Raw genomic sequence first — 18808 nt, 5'->3', positions numbered from 1 at the left:
CTTAAGGTATTTGTGTTAATCATCAGTTCCCTATTTTTTTTTTTTTTCAGACATGTTTAACACTAAAATAAATTTAACCCGTGTATATTTATATTTTTCTCTATAAAAATCACTATTTCCGCAGATATTAAATTACGAAATTTTCGAAAAATTGCGTGCACCACTTTCTTCCAACAAACAATCATGGAAAACACAAGTTGTGAAGATGACTGTTGCAACTTGAATGTGAGTTCTGCACTTGGTGTGAAAGAAACCCGTTCAATGGTCTATGTGTATGCCTATACATATCAACTGACGCAGCTAAGATACCGAACATCGCATACGCAGCTCTGTGTGGCCAATCCAACTGTGAATAAAGAGAACTATATTTTCAAGTGTAGCGAACATCGCGCTCTGTGCGACCTCAGCATAACACATAGCTCATCACTTAGCCTGACAGGGAAGACTCCCACAATGCAGATATCTGCTTCTTTAAATAAAATGTCAAGAATTGTTAAGTTAATAAAAACACAGAAATTTATTAACGAAGCTCCACAACAAACACAGTTCACAATACATTACATTTCATACTGCAATGTTCTGCCTGCGAATTTTCAAGACCGATGCCAAGTTTGTTAGGGATCTGGTTATCTGAAAAACATTTGGCATGGCCATTAAACTTCCAAGCAACCAAAATCAAGAGAGCAACATCCTCAGCCAGTTTCACCAACCATAATCAAGACACTTTGACAACTATCAGTTCAACATAAGTACTTCAAAGAGATTGTTTCTGTTTCAACAACATTCAGTATTCGACTTATGTAAAAAAAAAAGACAAAATTTCAGTCAGTCAATTGACTTAACATGCCAAATGAAACATTATATGAATTTCCGTAGTAAGATTTTGTAAAACGACAATTTTGATTTTGAAATGTTTTTAGCAACCTATGATGGGCCAGGGCCTACCAAGCGATTATTGTCAAAGTACAAGAGTAACATATGGTTGGCACTAATATCTCCCCCAACTATTAAAGCTGGCTTTTGAAACCAGATTTCATTATTCACTGTAGGTCTCCAAATTCGTTACAGTGCTGGGTGGGCACCAGAATCATACGCTGGCCAATATTTCGTGAGAAAATTTCTTCCCTTTTGATGACTTAAATCAATGCTCATTCTGTATCCTAGTCTAAGGCATAATGCTTTAGAAAAAATATAAACAAGAATATTTTACCTACAGAAATTAGGTCACCCGTGCAAAGACCATTTTTCGACTTTCATGCTAGAGATTAAATTCATACTGTATATGTTGACATTACTTCTTTTCATGTAAGTTTTTTTTTTTATTTTGATACTTCCACATTCCTATTTACTTACAAATGGCTTTTAAGGAACCTGAAGGTTCATTGCCGCCCTCACATAAGCCCACCATCGGTCCCTATCCTGTGCAAGATTAATCCACTCTCTATCATCATATCCCATCTCCCTCAAATCCATTTTAATATTATCCTCCCATCTACGTCTCAGCCTCCCCAAAGGTCTTTTTCCCTCTGGCCTCCCAACTAACACACTATATGTATTTCTGGATTCGCCCATACATGCTACATGCCCTGCCCATCTCAAACATCTGGATTTAATGTTCCTAATTATGTCAGATGAACACAATGCGTGAAGTACTTCCACGTTTAGTATTTTTATTTTCAATTGCAACTATAATCTCTAAATTTAATCTCTCATATGATTCAAAACTGCATCCCCTCTATATTTCACATTAATTTCTTGTATTTTCATCTGTTTATTTTCACAGTTGTATGTTCACTAAAATTTATTATTCATTCACAACAAAGCATTTGATCTAGCATTTCTTTTATTGACTGACCAATCAGAAAGTTTATTTATATTTTTGATTCTACAGGATATTTGCAGCCCTATAAAGTTTCTACATGAAGTAAAGGGCAGTCAAAATAACAGCGAATTTTTTGCCAGGACTGCTGAAATGGTTCCAATTTTCAGAACATTTGAAATTGAGGCGGTAGCCGGAAAAAGGGCCCATAAGCAAAGTCATGTTTCGAGAAAATAAAGATAGAAAGATTTATTTTATGTAATTGCGATTTGAATGCACTTTTATCAAAATAACAATTTGTATACTGTTACAATATATTATTTTGTCTACAAGTTTTTGTTAAATAATGCATTTCGGCTTTAATAATGTTATAAATATATAGGCCTATAATTTATTAGAACATTTTATAGGCCCTTTTTCCAGAGAACAAGTTTACTTTATCAAAATACTTTCAATATGATATTTCAGCAGCAATTAAATATCTGCATTGAATGGCGCACATTGCAGAGATTTACAAGTTCAAAGTCATTTTAGTAAAATTATATTTCTTACATATGTCTCATAGTTACGTCATAAATTGTACCGAAAACGTAAAACTCAAGGCTATCTGTTGGGTACAGAATACAGATTACTTTGCATTAATCTAGAATGGATTCACACTCACTTCAAAGTTTATCTTCAGAGTGCAGTTTACACTTTACTGCACATCCTGGAAGGACTCTCCCTCACTCTGAGGATCATCTTCACTCATGTTTGCTGAATTCCACAACTACGCAAGGATGCATGGGTTCATTTAATTAGCTACCCTGCCCTCTGTTTACAAGATATTGAAACGAAACTACGTAGGTAAGCAAGTAGATTTTAAAACGGAGAATCAAATTAAACATTCTTCCGAAAAAGGGCCTATAGACCTATGGGCCCATTTTCTGGCTACCACCTCAAAGTATCAGTTACGAACTGATGTTTACATAGGTGAAATCTGCCATTTAACTTGCAACTGAATTACCCACCATACTTACGATTTTGTACTCAGCAGCTCTACATTTCTCAGCCAAGAACAGAGTCCAAAATGACGAACTTTGGTCTGCGAAATCCACAGCAAGAAAAAATAATTTATCATGGAACTGTTACTTACATTAAGAGATCGCAACTGTGCAAGGTCACTGTCCTCCAGTGCTCCATTGTTGTCTTCCACCTTCATGGGTTCTTCCTCACTGCTCGGAGAGGTCTTCATCTCCATGGGGTCATTTGCTGCCAGTTCCTTCACACGGTCTGCATATCGCAATGTGTTTAGCGAGTGTTCACACGAACTCATTCCTGGACTGATCATTGCAATCTGCAACATAAATGAGTTAAAAATAAAAACAATATTATCTAAATGCCAGGCCGAAACTGATTGCAATTATTTGCTTCGTATTTAAGATAGATTGAACAGTCAATACTTTTTTAATGTAACTGATATACACAGTGGACCGCTCGAATGTACTTAACTTCAATTGTACATGACTGGTGAACGGTTGAAGATAGAATCTTACGGTAATATTTATATAAAAAGAAAACTCAAGTTTCGAATCCTGTCCGTAGATGGTGCGCAGACACGGTTTCTTTTCGTAGATTGTATCGATTGTCAAAATGGCGACACCGCAGATGAAAGCGCAAACTGTGTTGTGGTATGCGGAGTTTAAATCCATTGTTAGAGTTCAAAGGGAGTATCAGCGAGTGTTTAACCATGATGCTCCAACTGCTAAAAGCATTAAGAAGTGGCACGATACGTTTTTAGCTACAGGATCAGTGTTGAAGAAGCATGGTGGTGGTCATAGAACATCCGACGAAATGGGTGCAAATGTTCAAGCTGTGTATGAGTGAGGAAGTCATTAAGAAGAGCTTTGCGGGAACTTCAAGTACCAAAATCAACATTGCAACGAATTGGCCACAAATGTCTCAAACTGTACACATACAAAGTGCAGTTAATGCAACGTCTGGTTCTAGATGACAAACCCAAACGAGTGGAATTCGCCAATACGATGCTAGACAGTCTCGGCGCTGATCCTGATTTTATGTCCAAGATTTTCTTCTCGGACAAAGCCACTTTCCATGTGTCAGGTAAAGTAAACCGGGAGCGCATCATAGAAGCTATTGAGAGGATTCCAGAAGACATGCTCCAACATGCTTGGCAAGAAATCTTTCATCGCCTCGATATCGTCACAGTGACAGCTGGAGCTCACATAGAGATATGGTGATGTGCATATCGAAACTTGTTGAGTTTTTCTTTCATATAAACGTTACTGTAGGTTTCTATCTTCAACCGTTCACCAGTCACACACAATTGAAAGATCTCCAACAGATTAACTTTGTAGAATCCCAAAATCTTTTATCACCAAGACAAGCCGGCTTTCGACAACTACACTCTACCAATGAACAAGTCATACGCCTCGGCCAAGAAATCAAAGACAGTTTTAACAAGAAAGAAGATACCTTGGCAATATTTATCGACTTTCAGTTTGCATATGATTCTGTTTGGAGAAATAAATTATTACTAAAACTCCAGAAATTAGGTATCTCCAGCAATATGTTCAGATGGATATCAGAATTCCTTAGTCAAAGATTCATTGCCACTAAATTCAATAATTCACTTTCTAGTTACAAACATATCAAGGTCTACCTCAGGGCGCTGTCCTCAGCACAACTTTATTCAATATTTATATAAATGACTTACCCTCCCTATTAGAGGAATCAAACATGAAAACAGCACTATTTGCAGATTATATAGTTTTGTGGACTTCCGGATCTTACAGACATAGAGACAAAATTCAAAATTCTGCTCTTAAAGCTCTAAATCAACTACATGAATGGAATACATCAAATTTTATGACACTCAATTTAAGCAAAAGTAACTACCAAATATTTTCACTTGGTAAAAAAGAAAGAGAATTCAATATCCAATACAATGGCCAACATCTTCCTAGGACTTATGAATCCAAATATCTTGGAGTTATTTTCGATAATAAGTTAACATGGAGCAATCATTTGAAATACATTTCTGATAAAGCTAGTAAAAGATTCTCCCTTCTAAAAAGACTAGCAGGAAAGAAATGGGGATGCTCTAGGAATACTTTGAACACTACATACAAAATGTTTATACAGCCAGTGCTGACATACTGCGGAGAAATTTTAATTACTTCACCTTTCATAAACGACATAGAATATGTTCAAAACCAAGCTCTTAGACTCGTTATTGGTGGAATCAAAACAACTCCAATAGATTCTATGAGATTCCTCACTAATATTAACAGTAACAAAATGGCAATAGAAGAAAAAGCACTGATTCAATATGAAAAACTTATCAGAATACCAGGAAACAATTGGCATTCATACAGTCCTCTCTGTAGATTGAAAACTCAAAAAAGTTTCATATCCATTGTTCAAGAATTAAAACAGAAAATCAATATCCCGAATTTAAAAGAAAACCTACAAATTAAACCAAACCCTTTAACTCTATTAAATATGGAATATAATCTAAATTTAACAGAAGAAATACTGAAATCAGAAGTAAACACTGAAATACTGAAACAATTGTCTTTAGAGACAATTAATATTAGGTACCCTCCACAAAATTGGCTTCATTTATACACCGACGGATCCATGATATCCAGAGAACAAGGTGTCGGTGCAGGTGTTACGTGCTGTCTCTTCTCACTTTATAGATCACTTGGATATGGAGCAACAAGTTTTGATGGTGAAATCATTGCAATGAGTGAATGTCTCAGGAATCTTCTATGCCACATCAATAAATTTAGGAATGCAGTTATATTGTCAGACTCCAAAGTAGCTATTCTATCAATAGTCTCTAAACACACACCTTCATCTCAAACAGCAGAAATAAATATAATGCTCTCTCAATTAATATCACTCAATAAAAGAATTGTATTCCAATGGATACCATCCCATTGTGGAATCCTGGGAAATGAGAATGCGGATGCTTTAGCAAAGAAGGGCAGCATTGCTACTTACAGACCTGTTACTAAATCTACGTATTACTCTGTGAAGAGATTTATTAAATCTACATACTTAAACTTCAACAAACAAAATTTGATAACACAATCCCAAGGGAAAAAATGGAACTCTCTGCATCAAAATCCACAGTTAATTCCCGATTTACCACGAAAATCGTCTGTAGCTGCATTTAGATTGGCAACAGGCCATGATTGTTTGGCTAAACACCTGCATACAATTGGAATATATCAGTCCCCTAACTGCCCATTGTGCAACTCAAACCAAGAAATGGATTCGGAACACCTCAAAATCTGTGCTTCAGTGGCTGGCCATGATAATATCTTTGAAAAATATTGGAGTGCAAGAGGTCAAATGACTTTATTGTCAAACGCCTGGCATTAGAAAACAACAACATATTTTATAGCTTATGATTAACTAGCATCTAGATCATTGTGCGATTCTTGTTGATACTCTTTAAATTTCGTTGTGAAACTAGTATACAGTAGAGGTGGGGAAAAAATAACATAATGGTTATTTTGGAACAGTGCCTTGCTTGGAACTTCCAAAACGTAACAGCATCTTGGAATACTATGTTCCAAAATAACGCTATTACGAAATACTTGCTGTTACAAAATATAGTTTCACTTTGGAACTACATTATGACAACGCCTGTTTCACAGAACGGAACATGTTTGGCACTAATGAAAGAGTGGCACTAACTTTTAGAAAACACTGGGTGGGCTCAAACATTTGAGGTGAAAGTTAAATAAATGTCATAAGTATAAATGATAACACGATAAATTATTGCATTGGCTCAGATCCCATGAGCCCATATAAGTTGGTGCCACTGTTTGAAAGCAGAATTGGGAATCCTTTTGTCGCACTGAAAGAAATGTTAGAATCGAAAGTGAAAGATAAATAGTGAAGATATGAAGAGCCTCTTTAAAAAATCTACACATTATCTAGAAACTGAGTATAAGAATCTATCAAACAATTATTAACATAATGCCTGTAGTAGAGTATAGTAACTACATTGTGAATTTTATCAAGGAGATGAAAATATATAGGTTATGTTTTATTTACAAATATTTTACATTTTTAGTTTCATTACAAATTCTTTAAATTAAACTAAATTCTGTTGAAACATGACTATTGAAGTTTTTTATTTACAAAAATACAACAGTAAATTTTCATATTTCATTACAATGAGATTATTACTCTTCATGACGGTATTAATATGAATTTTAGCACGGCCGAAATGAATATAGCTTTTATTTACTAATTTTTGGAGAAATTGAACATGATTGTAAACTTAAGCTGAACAGAAGAGAAAGAGTAGGTTAGGTTTTATTTATCATTGGAATCCACTTCGATTTCGTGACCAATAAAATTTACAAATAATTTAAAATTGCATTATATTTCCTGCTTCGAACAAACCTGATCTACGAATTCAATTTGGCATTAGAAAAGATTTTTTTCCCCCCCACGAATTCACATCTCGGCTCACTATGACGACATACTGCATCACATGGCATACAGGAAAATATGTGATCATTTAGCGTCCTAGATACCACTGTTACATTACATACTAGTAGTACATACCTGTTCCAAAATACTACTGTTCCATTAGATACTAGTCAACCGTGCAGTTCCAAGATACCACTGTGCACCTTATAGTTACACACAAGTTACATATGTGCCGTTCAGAGCAGAAGTGGTGTAAGTCAGAATTGGGTAATGATGTTTAAAGTAAAAATTCTGTAAAATACAGCACAAAGTAGCAATTAATATGTCCCTCATGCTGTCCACTGAATACTAATAATTTAAATAAATTTAATATTAATTGCTACTTTGCACTGTATTTTACAGAATGTTTACTTTAACCCTCATTACCCATTTTTGACTTACACCACTTCTGCTCTGAACGGCTCATATGGTACTGTTATTTGGAACCTAGAATTTTCAAGGAACTGGAACAGTTGGAACTGTTACGAGAAAATAACTTTTCCTATCTCTAGTATACAGTGAGTTTGCAAACCATCAGTCTCTGATTTTCTCACCATGCAAGTCTTGGACTTCTCCCCAATGAACGAATCTCTCAGCACTTGGGTGAGCTTGCTGGCTCTGAACGGGAGATGTGCGCCTTTCCTGCCCAGAGCCCTAATGCACTCCTTCAGTGCCAACAGCGATTTGTTGATTTCAGCACCTTCCATTCCTGTACACAGGGCAACACCAAGTCAATTTCACACACAAAATATAACGAGAACAATGTCTCCAAAACGTATTTACAGCAACATACATCTGCTAATGAAACTTTACAATCCCCTGCATACAAAACAATCAGTGGGCAATAATCACATGAATTACTTGGTGATCATCAGGAAGTTATGTTTAAAGCAGTATACAACCAAACAACTGTAGTTCAAATAATTTCAAAGGAAAAATTGTTCTGAGGCTGGGTATCAAACCTGGGACCGTTAGCTGAGCGCACCAATGCTTTTCCGACTGAACTACCCAGCTACCAGACACCAACTCAATTCTCTTTATATCCATATACCTCAAGCGGGCTGACAAGACGTCAAAAACCCAACATTGAGAGCACATAAACTCTGTGTCACTCAACTTGTGGTTTTCTGTTAACGAACAGTGACGTAAATTATGTAAATGTGGCTTTCAGGTGAAGCTGATTTGAATAATTTCAGGGGAAAAATTTGAGTGACACAGAGTTTGTGTGATCTCAATATTGGGTTTTTGAAGTCTTGTCAGCCCGCTTGAGGTATGTGGATATAAAGAGGAAAAAAATTGAGCCAGCGTGTGGTATGTTCTTTGGTAGCTCAGTCAGTAGAGCATTGGTGCACTCAGCCAAAGGTCCCGGGTTCAATATCCGGTCCCTTGAAATTATTCAAATCAACTTCATAAGCAGCTATACTTGAAAGCCAGATTTGCAACTGTAGTTTATTAATTACATATAGTTTTAGTTAAATTTTGAAAATTTTCTTGAGCTATTTCAGGTTGACATGTAACATTTTTAGATTTAAAATAACAAGAAAAAAACCCAGGTTAGTATTCCTGCTTTACAGAGACAGATTTATATGCACGCATTAAGCCCTAAATACAAGTTTGACAGTGGAAGGAGGGAGAGGTAAAAGAACAAAAACAAGGAAACCTGATGTATAATTACACCACTTTATAGAGATGCTGCAAAATCCTGTGATATAACTTTTTTTTCTTACGTGTTTGTCTATTTGCAGAGGAAGTATCTGCTCCTCTCTCATTGCCAGCCAGATCTATAAGTGAGAATTTGCCATGGATTCTATTTATGCCGGGTGTCCGCACAACGATCTGGAATACTGCATGCGAACGTGATGAATTTGAATTTGCTGAGGTTTGACCTGATGTCCTGTAACATACACAGCATTCAATGGGGCAACAAAAAGTAAAGTAACATCACCACGACAAAAATAACTTCTCACTCTGAAAAATATTTCAGACAGGCAAATTATACATAACTTCATAGTAGAAATAGTTTTAATACAACCTCGTAGCGAACATACAGTAAAATCCCTCGTAACCGGCACCCAGATAATCAGCAATACCAAAACAATGGCATTTTTGACTGGATAAAAAAAAAAGTTTAAATCTGCCATATTGCCACAGCCTGGACTGCCAGTATTGCCACATTAGGAAGTTCACACGAACTTTCATTTTCAATGAATATTCGAACATAAAATAGTGTATTATTTGTGTTGTGTTTTAATAAAGAAAATCCACACAGTTTTTATGTTTATTTAGTTATGTTCGGCTGTCAGTGTTGCCACATTAAGAAGATCACACGAACTTTCGTTTTCAATTAATATTTAAATCTAAAATTAGTGTACAGTAGAACCTGTATTATCCATGGTAATGAAAGGTGTTGACTGAATGGTTAATCAAAAAAATCGGATAATCCGTACCATAAAATATTTTCGTAAATTAAGTGAATAATACTGAACTTTCGTCATTTTCTCCGTAGTCTAGTGTTTAATACGCTTGGTAGTGAATCAGAAGTTCATTAATTTAAGTTCGGTGTCAACGACGTTTTTTTAAGAGGTAAGAAAACTCCTTTTAATGGCTGTCAGTGAAAAAGACAGGAATAGTAAAGGTCTCACGTTGTAGATTTACATACTGTATACACTTTATCCTTGATTTTTATTAAGTCACGTATAGTTGTAACATCAGTCTCCTATTGTGATGCGAGATGACCCACAATTTCTCTTTCCCCAAACCACTTAATTATTTGCATTTTGTTTGATACTTAGCACAACACGTTGTGCCGTTTTAGTTTCAGCACACTGTGTTTCTTTCCTTCCTCTTCTTTTTTCTTCTTTATTCTTGTCATATTTCTTATTGTTAGTTACCCTTACTTCTCATAGATGGCTTTCTATTTCGCCATTTTAGATCATTCTTCCTTTTTATAGATAGCTTGTTTTCTTTCCGCCATTCATGGTCTCTTATTTCTCACGTATAAGAAGCGAATTTTATTCATCACATGACATGGGCTTTAGAATTTCATTGGCCCTGTTTGCATTAATTATTAATTAGCGTCTGTTATCCTGAGGGGGACGCTTGATGCGGGGCAGTTTTGGACCAATGCTCGAAGAGTATGGTTGTGTGACAGCCGTGAAGAGCTAAGGGGTTTTTGTTTAGCGACTATCTGTGATGGGATCACGGATAACCCAGTCCGGGCAGAGACATGTACTGCTGTAGTCGGTGCTCTATCAGGGATAGTGTCTTACTACAGGCAGAAACGTGGCCGAGCTGTGGTGTGGTATGCTGTGTGATTACGGAGGCATGAGAGTTGAAGAGAGATCATTGTTGTTTGGTTTCGAGACTGGCCTACCAGGAATCATAACAGGTTTTTATACGTCAGTAATTGTAAGTTACTTTAATTAGTAGAAGTATATTTGATTTCATATAGAGTATTAGATAATTCATGAATAAGCTGGCATTCGTCAAGTGTATATTACATTGGTTGTGTTTGGTTTCGTATTAGTGCTTTCTGCCACATCCGACAAGTTTGGACTTGTCTAGCAAGTTACTTATACTTACAATCTGTGGGTATAGATGGCGTTACTAGTGTGTGTAATGGTGAATGCCAGTTCAGTGACCTTTAGTGGCAAGCTTGTTTCGATGCATTGGTGAAGTATCGGTGATTGTATTTCTACTGCAGACTTTTTGTTTATTTTCCAATTTCCAGAAGTGTTAATTAATGCATGTAAGCAGATAGTTGATTATTTATGTGGAGTGTTTTCTTTTGTACCACCTCACCAAAGAGACAATCGACCCTATCATACTTTCGACGGCAGGGTAAAACCTAATTGTTTACTTATTATTTATACCAACTATTCAAAGTAAACAGAGGTCCAACGTTGCAACGTTTTCTTTTGACACTCATGGAATACATTTTATATAGATTATGTAGAATACGGTAACTCTAACAATAGACCAAAACTGTTTAAGTGTAAATGCTTGTAATAACACACTCTAGAAAAAATAAGTGTACTAATATAGCGTACAATAGTATCTACTTCATATGTTTCTGTATATATATATATATATATATATATATATATATAAAAAAAAAAAAAAAAAAAAAGCGAGAGAAAGACAGTCAGATAATCCGCCAATCGGTTAATAGGGTGATGGATAATCGGGGTTCTATTGTATTACTTGTGTTGTATATTGTGTTCAAATGAAAATCTACACAGTTTTTATGTTTATTCAGTTATGAGCAAGTGATAGAGAAATAAGCTTCACATAGCTTCAGTTTCAACATTTGGCACCATGAAATACGAACTTTTTTTTTTGTATATACTGGTACTTATTCAATTATCCGGTAAAATCTCGTATCCAGAACTAATCTGGTTCCTTTGGTGCTGGTTGACAGGAATTCTACTGTAGTTATATTTAGACTCGATTGACCCAGACAGCAACTAAATGAAGTTGGTCCTTTCAGTGTATTCTGGTTTGTTTGCCCTTTCAGTCTCTATTCTTGAATTATTTTCAGTGCAGATGTATCTTTTAGACTTAACACTTCCCCAATATATGTACTGTGCATTCCCGGACAGTTTTTCCAAACTACTTTTTCCAATCTGATAGTCCCAGTTATGCAATCCCAATAACAATTCTCCCAAAACATTTGTACCAATTTTCCCACTGTTAAATTATCCCAATGGCTATTTCTCCCAATCCATTTTTTCCGAGTACATATTGTAGTGAGTATCCATGGTAATGCTATTTAGGTGTAGTGTTATACAATATTCCAGTATAATTATGGTACAGATAATAATTTCACTTGCAGGAGGAAAGAAATTACTACTTAATGGACACACATACTATAGAAGGTACATAAAAAATGACAAAGATTACTGGTATTGCTCTCGAAGACAGGAATGCAGAGCTATTGCAATTACACAATGGGTTGGAGAACAAATTACTATATTGAAAGAAAGTATTCATTCTCATGCTCCAAACTAAGAAACGGTCAGTGCAGAATTGGTGGCTCAACGACTGGAAAGATTAAAACTGAACATCCAGAAATACCTCCTGCACAAATTCTTCGTACAGAACTTATAAGAGTTGAATCGAGGATTTTAAGCCAGCTCCCATATCGAGAAAATCTCAAGAAAACTTTATGCTGTGTTAGAAGAAGGGAACTGCCTAAAGAACCAATTAATTTAGAAGATTTAGGGGAAATCCCAAACTGTTATAAGATGACACAAGCTGTAAGTTTCAAAAGGAACAGGCAGACACTGAAGCATCCGTTGCTCAACTGTCACTGGGTCAGTCTGTTAAGGCAAAGTCTACGCAAAAGTGGGTTTGTATGAATAAGAGATATTGTGCTTGATTACAATCAGTACAAAGAAGATAAAAGAACTTTGGATTATCTAAGATCCATTGGTCACAACTTCTGTTTGTAGTTTGAATTTTTTGGGAATGCAAATGCAAATTACTTTTGGGAAAAATTTTCATCGGGAATTATAGATTGGGAAAAATGTATGGGAATCGTACTGTGTTCTCTTCGATCAGTTCATTAGGAAAATGCGTCACCAAGAGAGATGTTATGGTTAGTTTTGTGTTTGCCTTGTGAGTGATAAGGCATCACATGTGTACTGCAGTGAAGAGTTCCTAGTACAACAGAGTTAAAAAGTTTTGAGTACTTCATTTTTGTGTTTAATAAGTGGTTAATTTTCTTTTTCCACATCAAAGTGCCCTATTCTGTTTCTGGGTAAAGGTGAAACTAGTCAGCATTATGCAGAGGCTAAACAGTCAATAGCAGGAAGTCAAGTGCAGAGGTTAAGATTTCTAGATTATGACTCTTCAAAAAGAAATAATATTCCAATGGATACCTAGTCACTGCGGCATTACTGGAAATGAGATTGTAGATAATATTACTATACAGGCAACATCTTTGGGGCCCAAACCTATGCAAACAACTTCTTTAACCTGCGCATATTCTGCAGTTAATTCTCATTTAACAAATTTATGGGTCGAATTATGGCTTTCTTCTGATAAAGGCCAAGTATTGGCCTTCAAAACATTCAAAAGAAACCTAATGATTTACAAATGTTCCGCAGCATTCCCAGACACATACAGACTTTCTTAGCAAGAGCCAGGACAGGCCATATTATCACTCAAATATCTTCACACTTTAATCTTGTTGACTCTAGTGGTTGTTGCTGGTGCAACAATAACGAAGATGATTTGGAACATATCCTCTTAAACTGCCCTGTCACAAACATCCACAGAACTAATTTAAAATCTGCAATCCCTGTAACCTTGGACAATTCTCTCCACTATATACTGGAATATACCACATCTTTGGAATGTGGCTGCTGAAATATACAACCAGCATCGTGCTTTTTACCCATCATTTGTAAGAATGAGGGAATTCATAGTGAAACATAGTGAAACACGTGTTGTCAGCAAACAGCTGGATACACTTACTGTGATGCAGCATGCTTCATTCTGCAAAGCTTTCCCCATCTCTATTGAAAGTTCTCCTGTGCTACACTTATATAGAGTGTTCCGTCTAAAAATACATCTACAGTCCAGAATCTAACATTCATAACAAATTATCTCTCCTATTACTTCTATATTCTGAATGTTACTAGTTTGTGGATATTTAATGCTAGTCTTATATTATATTTTGTATCCCACTACTTTTCTCAAGAACCACATTCCTGCCAATTAAGTAATTTAAATTGCTGTATTCTATACCTGGCAGTATTGCCATGCTGGATGAGTTTCAGAACTTCGTCCACAGAGTCCACCACCTTCTCCGTGAGCCCAACAATCTGGACTTGCTGCTTGCCATCCTCCAGAACTCTCAACTTCGCTTTGTTTGCTAGAAGATCGAACACCTTCCCACTGTAAATTTCGAAGAAGCTTGCCGACACCATTAGGTTCAGGACCTGCCAATACAGCATCAATCAGTTAGCTTCCTTGTACAGCAAAATTATCTTATGCTAAAGCCATTTAAAACTCTCGTCAGAGGAAACAGCTTCTAATTCATTTCCTATTTTACTTGATGAAGAAACTGCTACTAGATTCCCAGATGGCAATTGACTTCATTACCAAATAGAGCAGTGTTCCGCAACCGGTGTGCCTCCACAAGGTAAAAGGTGTGACGCGAACTTTCACCTACTTATTATTGTACGAAATTAATAAAATTAATTAAAATTAAATTTCTCCCTCTGGTGACACAATTAGCCACCGAGTTTGTGATATGTTCAGTGACATCCAAGATATTATGAAGGCTAAAATAAAGAGCAGTCAGAAGTTCTCACTTCAGATCTACAAGTCCACCGATATTAACGGTCACGCACAACTTCTTTCCTACATTCAGTATATTCATAGGGATGTAATTGCATTTTTTTGTGCAAAGAAGTGCCCAAGCGAGCAACCAGTGAAGAAATATATCGCACAACTAATGATTATGTGGTCCGTAATTAACAACGGGGAGTTGCATTAGCATTTTACAGATGGAGCCGCTTCTATGAAAGGATTCATGGCTAAAGTACGTTGAAGTATTATCATAACGTACGAAGCAACCATTGTCTCATTTACCAAGAAGCCATTGTTGCCAAGTCTTTGCCATCTCCTTGAAAATTGTGATGCACGAAGTAGTAAGAGTTAATATGTTATTGTCAGTTTCAACTATGTACATATATGTGTGAACTGGGCTTCTCGACATTAACTGAAATTAAAACATTAAAGAGGGAGAGACTCAAATCTAATCAATGAAGAAATTAGGGTTGCACTGTCAACAATTCTGCCTTGGATCAGCCACCTGTGTGCAGCTAAGCTGGTTCAAGTATCACATTGGAATTATAAGCAGAAATTGGTAACAGAAATGTGTACCTCCTACAGTGAATTAAAATTCATAAATTGATAATAAATGCAAGAGTCTATTTCTGTTTTATAATAATAATAATAATAATAATAATAATAATAATAATAATAATAATAATAATAACAACAACAACAACAATAATAATAATAATAATAGTAATAATAATAATTATAGTAAATTTGATTACATTATGTAATTATATTAAGAGAGTCACGTCATCTATTTTTGAGGGGATTAACATTTTGGTGTGCTGTGTTGAGTCTAGACCTGTCTAGGGTGTGTCTTGAGTAAAAAAAGCTGCGGAACACTGAAATAGAGCATCTGTATAAACTCAAGATTTTACAGAAAGTAGTGCATTCTAATCACAGGCACGCTGTTTTCATACAGGTACCCAGTTGGTTTTTCATGTTAGCAATTGGCACTGAAATCCTGGTGGTCCAAGAGGAATCTGTGGTGAACACAAGATTTTGAGGAGTAAATTTCCTCTAGTTCACACTTTCATTAAAAAGAACATTTACGTGTATTATTTATTTCTAAGCCTTTGAATATCATATTCATTTGTATGATGGTTGGGGGGGAGTTTACAAGATGAATTTCTGAAACATGGAATTTATATTTGATACAAAAGAGAGAGCAGTACTTTTTAAAAATATAAATCCTGCCAAGATTGCAGTACTTTATGGAACGAGTTTATCAATTCCTGCCTTATAAAACACAATGTCTGTGATGCCAGCAACTTTGTGACAGTGGAAAACCTGTGACCACAAAGTGATTCTTTCAGGCTGGAAAAAGGTGGAAATCTCAATGTACCAGATCTTGGCTCTATGGTGAAAGATCGAGGACTATCTAACAAAACTGCTACAAAACAATCCGAGTTGCAACTCCCACAACTGCTCAATCCTGAGCACTACACATCTTGTGAGCAGTCCATAATGTTTTCATTTAATGACCTTTTGTATGCATTCGAAGGTCTCACAATATACCACTGCACTATCATTTCCTTTTTTAACAATGAAACTACACATCCTTGCGATTTGACAGAAAACACAGTGGCTATCGTTTTCCCTGCAATTTCATAACCTTGAATGTATGTTCACAGAAATCCGAGATGTTTCCACTCCATGCTTACACATTTTGCCTCTCTGTTTAATTGTGAACCCATGTCTTATTACTAGAAACAATCCACGTCAAAGTCATGGCCATGAATCTCATACTGTTGGAGGAATGAGGAAGCAGAAGTCATTCTTTTAGCCTTTACTCAGTTTTGAATTGCAAGCACCTCATGGCCATACACTAATGGTTCATTACACATTTATCAGTATCATAGTATGAGTAATGAAGTATATGCTACTGAAAATTTTTAACACATTGGTGTTCATAGATATTTTACAGAACAAAATAAATTGTACTGAAGTGAAATATACATCAAATTCAGAAATACGAGGTGTGATAAAAAAAATAAGGTAAGTTTTCAACCTTGAACATATATTTAATTTATCATGACAATTTTAATTCCCTTCAAAATACTCTCCTCTTGCGTGCACACACTTATTCCAGCAATCTTGCCACTGCTTGAGTCCACTTTCTTAGTTGCACTTGACCTTCGTCATAGAGCATGTAATTTATTTTACAGATTGAGATCGCTGTCTTTCACGACATCTTTCAATTTTGGAAACAGCCAAAAGTCACAGGGTGCTAGGTCAGGGGAGTAAGGTGGATGGGGGACTACTGCGATCGATTTTTGTGCCAAAAATTGAGTCACATCTTCTGTTCAAATTCTCTGTCAGAATGGTACGAACAGATTCAGAAGACAAAGAGGTCTCTGATGAGATTTCTCTAAATGTCAGTGTCAGTTTGTCCTAATCAAATCCCGAATTTTCACCACATTTTCATCTGTAAGTTATACTGATGGTCGCCTGCAGCGCAGTTCATTGATCACCACAGACCATTTGTTGCTTTTGGCGAGTTTACTGAACTGAAAACAAAATTTCATGCTGTTGCATTGCTCGAATTTAGACATTTTTGGGAAATGGGTAAGCCATGAAAACACATCACTTAACCCTCACGGAATACCGGAATGCAACAGGCCAGCAGTTTATGGCTTGGCAGTTAGCTTGAAGGTCAGGGTAGACACCCCCAACCTCGAGCCACTTGTAACACTTGGTGTAATGCAGTGGCAGCTCGACATACCTTATTATCTTATCACACCTCGCAAAATTGATCATGTTGACAAAAAATAGTAATTACTGCACTACTACAATTTCCAACAATAAAAATAAATAAAATAAACTTTTCAAATTATGAAATGTTTACTTTGTATTTAGGAGATTTGAGGAACTTGAACACGTCCTTTGCAGCCATGGCGTATATGCCCTTCTTACAGTCTTGTGTCTTCCCCTGGAAATCTCCACCCATTGTGTGAGTCTTGCCACTGCCCGTCTGTCCATATGCAAAGCAGGTTGCCATCCCGCCCTCAAAGATGGTTTGGACTAGAGGCTTTGCTGTGTATCTGGAAAAGCAAATGGATTTCATTTCTGGTTTTCAATATTTAAACGTACAATGGTATTTTTTTAGGCTACACAACATCTGCGAGGCATCCATGTAACCGAGACGTATACAGAGTGAGTCGTAATTATGTACTATAAAATATTGCAGAGTATTCTATACACCAGTCCCGCGCCGTGGCGTTGCGGTCTAAGGCATCCCGCCTAGGACTCACGTTACGGAATGCGCGCTGGTTCGAGTCCTCATGGGGGAAGAAATTTTCTCATGAAATTTCGGCCAGTGTATGGGACCGGTGCCCACCCAGCATCATGATGCACTTGGGGAGCTACGATAGGTAGCGAAATCTGGTTGCGAATACCAGCTATAACGGCTGGGGGGATCATGGTGCTAACCACACGATACCTCCATTCTGGTTGGATGATCGTCCACCTGTGGGCGTGAGGCCAGCAGCCAGCTGGTCGGTCTAGGCCCTTCATGGGCTGTAGCGCTACGGATTATTATTATTATTATTATTATTATTCTATACACCAAAACAAACATATTTTGTCATATAAACGTATAGCCAATAATGTATGACTCGAGGCTTTCCCGGCGTTTGATGTAGAATAAGTCTTCTCGGGTTCTCAGCCAGCCAGCCAGAGTTGGAGATTAGATTCTAAGCTTTCGATGGCTAGCTCTGCCATCTTCTTCACGGAATGAAGTGATGTGGGACCATGTCTAGCCGATATATATATATACAATAGTGGGGCTTCCCGCTGCGGGCCAATCAGGAGCTAGTTGCAGTATAGCCAATACTGAATTGTTATCAAGATATGGCAATATTGCGTTATTTCAAAAGCTAGTCTACCAATTACCCGAGGCTAAAATCAGTGTTATTTTGTGGTTAAAAAGAGCTGTATTCATAGTTGTCCAGATCTTGTAGTTATGGTGGTTTTGTTGATTCATGATGTTGAGTATTGTAACCGAGATTAGCGTTATTTTTCTTTACTGAATTGCATAACATAACAGAGTTGGCACTAATACAGAATGGGGGAACCATACATAGACAGTGAAACAGTGGTCAGGCAAGCTAATCATTACTCCATAGCGGTGGACAA

At 36.6% G+C, this 18808-nt stretch overlaps 1 protein-coding gene across 3 annotated transcripts in view; it reads right to left on the bottom strand.

Annotated features, from left to right (window-relative positions):
• Klp10A (kinesin-like protein 10A) overlaps positions 1–18808 on the bottom strand; it is a 216519-nt gene that overhangs the window by 22883 nt on the left and 174828 nt on the right. For all 3 annotated transcript variants that reach the window (XM_069820646.1, XM_069820644.1, XM_069820645.1), the window contains 5 exons: positions 17520–17715; positions 14072–14265; positions 9046–9212; positions 7873–8027; positions 2955–3155 (listed from right to left, as the gene is read on the bottom strand). In XM_069820646.1, coding sequence (XP_069676747.1) covers positions 2955–3155; positions 7873–8027; positions 9046–9212; positions 14072–14265; positions 17520–17715 — 913 coding nt within the window. The remainder of the gene's footprint in view (positions 1–2954; positions 3156–7872; positions 8028–9045; positions 9213–14071; positions 14266–17519; positions 17716–18808) is intronic.

The sequence above is a fragment of the Periplaneta americana genome, chromosome 3, assembly GCF_040183065.1.
Source record: "Periplaneta americana isolate PAMFEO1 chromosome 3, P.americana_PAMFEO1_priV1, whole genome shotgun sequence".
Lineage (NCBI taxonomy): Eukaryota > Metazoa > Arthropoda > Insecta > Blattodea > Blattidae > Periplaneta > Periplaneta americana.
This window is presented reverse-complemented; position numbering and strand designations above follow the sequence as displayed.